The sequence below is a fragment of the Rhinopithecus bieti genome, unplaced genomic scaffold, assembly GCF_001698545.2.
Source record: "Rhinopithecus bieti isolate Rb0 unplaced genomic scaffold, ASM169854v2 scaffold_24996, whole genome shotgun sequence".
NCBI lineage: Eukaryota > Metazoa > Chordata > Mammalia > Primates > Cercopithecidae > Rhinopithecus > Rhinopithecus bieti.
This window is the reverse complement of record NW_016811678.1, coordinates 691607-696123: the sequence shown is the minus strand read 5'-3', so window position 1 is coordinate 696123 and position 4517 is coordinate 691607. Positions and strand designations below refer to the sequence as shown.

The 4517-nt window shown below is 45.6% G+C and overlaps 1 protein-coding gene across 2 annotated transcripts in view; it reads right to left on the bottom strand.

Annotated features, from left to right (window-relative positions):
• Positions 1-4517, bottom strand: part of TMEM248 (transmembrane protein 248) — a 39681-nt gene that overhangs the window by 17278 nt on the left and 17886 nt on the right. For both annotated transcript variants that reach the window (XM_017894662.1, XM_017894663.1), the window contains exon 2: positions 847-1023. In XM_017894662.1, coding sequence (XP_017750151.1) covers positions 847-1005 — 159 coding nt within the window. In that variant the 5' untranslated portion in view covers positions 1006-1023. The remainder of the gene's footprint in view (positions 1-846; positions 1024-4517) is intronic.

Here is a 4517-nt window from a genome sequence, read left to right as displayed (position 1 = left end):
CCACCCCACCCCACCTCCACCCAACAACAAACCCAAGAAGGAAAAAGAGTAAGAGAAGGCACCCAAGGAATCTATTAAAAGACAGGAATTAGGCTGGGTGTGGTGGCTCACGCCGGTAATCTCAGCACTTGGGAAGGCTGAGATTGGTGGATCACCTGAGGTCAGGAGTTCAAGACCAGCCTAGCCAACACGGCAAAACCCCATCTCTACTAAAAAGACAATTAGCCAGACATGGTGGTGGGCACCCGTAATCCCAGCTACTCAGGAGGCTGAGGCAGGAAAATCGCTTGACCCCGGGAGGTGGGGGTTGCAGTGAGCTGAGATGCCACTGCACTCCAGACTGCGTAACAGAACGAGACTCCATCTCAAAAAACAAAAATATTTGGTAATTAGATCCTGTTTTTGAATTTCTTTAAGATCCCTTATCTCATAGAAAAAACGATTAGTACAGCTGATAAAACTCCATGATGATATGTGGTTTTTAAATACCAAATGTTCAGTTTTCTAAAACAGCAATGAACCCATTTGAGATGGAATATTGAGGTGAGTTCTCCAGCTTTTTGACACAGATCATTTTACAAATGTACTCTCCAAAATGCATCTGTTTCACTGCTGAAATAGTCTACCTGAAACTGGTAGCATATTTAAATTGAACAATACCTATCTAGGTATTTCCTAACAAAGCTGAGTCCTGGGGAGATGGAAAACAGAAAATTCTGAATAAATACTGACCTTTCTCACTAGGAGAGAAAGGCCAAAACCCAAGAAAGCTATATGACAAGCCACAGAGTGTTGCCCCACTCCATAAGGGCCAGCCAGCCCAGGAGAAGTCAGAACATACTGTACCTCTGCCATTTCTGGTGATTTAATCTCCTTGATTTTAAAGAAGTAGCCCAGGGTCAGAAAAGCTATGGCCATGGCGCTCACGCTGATCATGAAGACCACCAGGGGAGGCCGACTGCTGATGTACACCTTCAGGTTCTCCAGGGGGTTGATGCTGAACATTATTCTGATCAGCTCCACCTGAAAGAAATTAATCAGAAGGCTTAAGGACTGACTTGCCAACAGGAAAGCTATGATTCTTTTGTTTTCTTTTGAGGTCTTGAGGGGGTGAGCTCGGCGGGATGGGCACTCACTACTGAATTTGAGAAATGTCTCATCATAACTTCTTTCAAAAGACTAGAAGGAAAAAACGCTAAATGTTAACTGCCATTACCTCAAAGTGGCAGGATCCTGAATACATATTCTCTTTCAGTTTGAATCTTCTAAATATTGTGTGTGTGTGTGTGTGTGTGTGTGTGTGTGTTTTAAAAAACAGGGTCTCTCGCTCTGTCACCCAGGCTGGAGTGCAGTGGTGCGATCATAGCTCACTGCAGCCTTGAACTCCTAGGCTCGAGCTATCCTCCCACCTCAGCCTCCTGAGTAGCTAGGACTGAAGGTGTGTATCACTATGTCCGACTAATTTATTCCTTTTTTTTTTTTTTTGAGACAGAGTCTCACTCTGTCACCCAGGCTGGAGCAATGGTGTAGTCTTGGCTCGCTGCAATCTCTACCTCCTGGGTTCAAGCGATTCTCCCACCTCAGCCTCCCAAGTAGCTGGGACTACAGGTGTGTGCCGCCACACCCAGCTAATTTTTGTATTTTTAGTAGAGACGGGATTTCACCATATTGGCCAGGCTACTCTCGAACTCCTGACCTCATAATCTGCCCGCTTTGGCCCCCAAAAGTGCTGGGATTACAGGCGTGAGCCACCATACCCAGCTAATTTATCACTTTTTAAGAGATGGGGTCTCACGGACGGGCGCAGTGGCTCACCCTGTAATCCCAGCACTTTGGGAGGCCAAGGTGGGCGGATCACGAGGTCAGGAGATTGAGACCATCCTGGCTAACATGGTGAAACCCCATCTCTACTAAAAATACAAAAAATTAGCCGGGCATGGTGGCAGGCGCCTGTAGTCCCAGCTACTAGGGAGGCTAAGGGAGGAGAATGGCGTGAAACCGGAAGGCAGAGTTTGCAGTGAGTCGAGGTCATGCCACTGCACTCCAGCCTGGGCCACAGAGGAAGACTCCGCCTCAAAAAAAAAAAAAAAAAAAAAAAGAGATGCGGTCTCGCTATGTTGCCCAGGCTGGTCTTGAACTCCTGGCCTCAAGCAATCCTCCTGCCTCAGCCTCCCAAAGTTCTGGGATTACAAGTGTGAGTCACCATACCCAGCCTCAATCTTCTAAATATTCTATAATAAATACTGTTACTTCCGTATCACCTAAGAAAAGGTTTAGGTGGGTCAGTAATATGACACAAATACACAACAACATGTACAGAAAGAAACTAAGGATGCTCTCATTTCCTGCCACTGAAAAGCTGAATTCTATTTATTCAACATTCTGTCCTGTTCATTGCCATATCGCTCATAGCCATCCCAGCCCTGCTTAAAAGCTCCCAAGGCTTCCACCAGACCTAGAAGAAGTCGGTGATAGCTCCCTGCCATGGCCCACAGGGTTTTCAGGACTCAGAAGCCCTGCCAATCTCCCTGACTGCATCGCCATCCACTTCCCCTTCTCCCTCCTGGGCTTTGGCCACGCTGGACTTGCTATTCTTCAGGATCGTCTTGTCAATTTCTGCAAGGAAATCGGCTGGGACACTGACAGGGATTGCACTGAATCTGTGATGGGTTTGGTGAGTACTGCTCTCTTAACAATGTTGTCTGCTAGTCCGAGAGCCTCGGATGCCTTTCCGTCTATTTGGCTTCTTTATTTCAACAATGTTTTCTGTTTTCACAGTGTTAAGTTTGCACTTCTTTTATTAAGTTTATTCCTAAGTATTTAATGCTTCTTGCCATTTTTGACCATGATCTAGCTGAAGACTTTTGCATCTGCCTGGATGCTTTTCCCAAACATTTTCACATTTGCTCTTCTTAAAACGCATGTCTATGGCTGGGCGCAGGGGTTCACACTTGCAATCCCAGCACTTTGGGAGGCTGAGGCGAGTGGATTACTTGAGGTCAGGAGTTCAAGACCAGCCTGGCCAACACAGCAAAATCCCACCTCTATTAAAAATTCAAAAATTAGCCAGATGTAGTGGTGCACACCTGTAATCCCAGCTACTCGGGAGGCTAAGGCAGGAGAATTGCTTGAACCTGGGAGGCAGAGGTTGCAGTGAGCCAAGATCACACCACTGCACTCCAGCCTGAGTGACAGAGTGAGACTCTGTCTCAATTAAAAAAAAAAAAAATGCAAGTCTCTGTTTAACAGTCAGCTCCTCAGACCACGCCTTCCCTGGTCACCCTCAGCCCCTGCTTTATTTCCTTCATATTGTTTAGCATCAACCAAGAGCACAATTATTTTCCTACTTGTTTACTGTCTGTCATCCCTCATTTATGAGCCCAATGAGAGCAGACATTTTGCCTGTCTTGTTCACGGCTACAGCCCTGGCCCCTGACTCCTAGAACAGTAGCTGGCACACGATGAGCACTTATAAATATGAGCAGACTGCAACAACATGAGCAAGAAGCAATTTTTCAAAAAGTCTGTATCAGCGTTTACATTTTAGAGACAAAGGGATGCATCAACAGCCCCTAAAAATCAACAGTAACACATTTTCCATGCCATTGTCACTCAGCATTCTGTTTTCCTGACATCTCTGTTGATCTAGTTCACTGAATTTCACTGATGTATATATGTAAAAATTGTTCTGTGGTTGAGTTATCCCAGTCTGAGGGGCCCAGCTGGGTTCCTGTTACTGTTTCACCCACAAAGGGCATTGCAGCAGGTACAAGAGTGGCTGTAGCACAACAAGGTCACAGGGTAGGGCCTGTCTTCAACCTGATATTGTCAGACCACTCTCCAAGGAGATCAACCAGTTTACACTTCCCCAGCAATGAAGGAGCCTGCTCCATTCCATGAGATTTGTGCCGACACTTGATTTCCTAAGGCATATTAATTTGGTCCAAAAAGACAGATGTGAAATGATATCTCTATTATTTTAAATTGTATCTTTGTGAAACAGAGCATCTTTCCATTTTTTTAACCAGCCATTTAGGCCCATTCTTAAGTGAACTGCCTGAATCCTCTGGTAATTTACTAATAGGGTGTTAGTCTATTTCTTATTGATGTTTAGAAATTCCTTGTGTGTTTCGGGTACTAAGCCTTTAACAGTTTTATATGTTACATATAATTAATCCAAGTCTGGGTTTTCTTTAATATGGTTTATGGTATCTTTTGACATATGAAAGGTTCTTCAGAAGCCGGGCACAGTGGCTCATGCCTGTAATCCCAGCACTTTGGGAGGCTGAGGCAGGCGGATCACGAGGTCAGGAGTTCAAGACCAGCCTGGCCAATATGGTGAAACCCCGTCTCTACTAAAATACAAAAGTAGCTGGGCATGGTGGCGTGTGCCTGTAGTCCCAGCTACTCAGGAGGCTGAGGCAGGAGAATCACTTGAAGCCAGAAGGCGGAGTTTGCAGCGAGCTGAGATCACACCACTGCACTTTAGCCTCGGTGACAGAGCAACACTCTGTCTC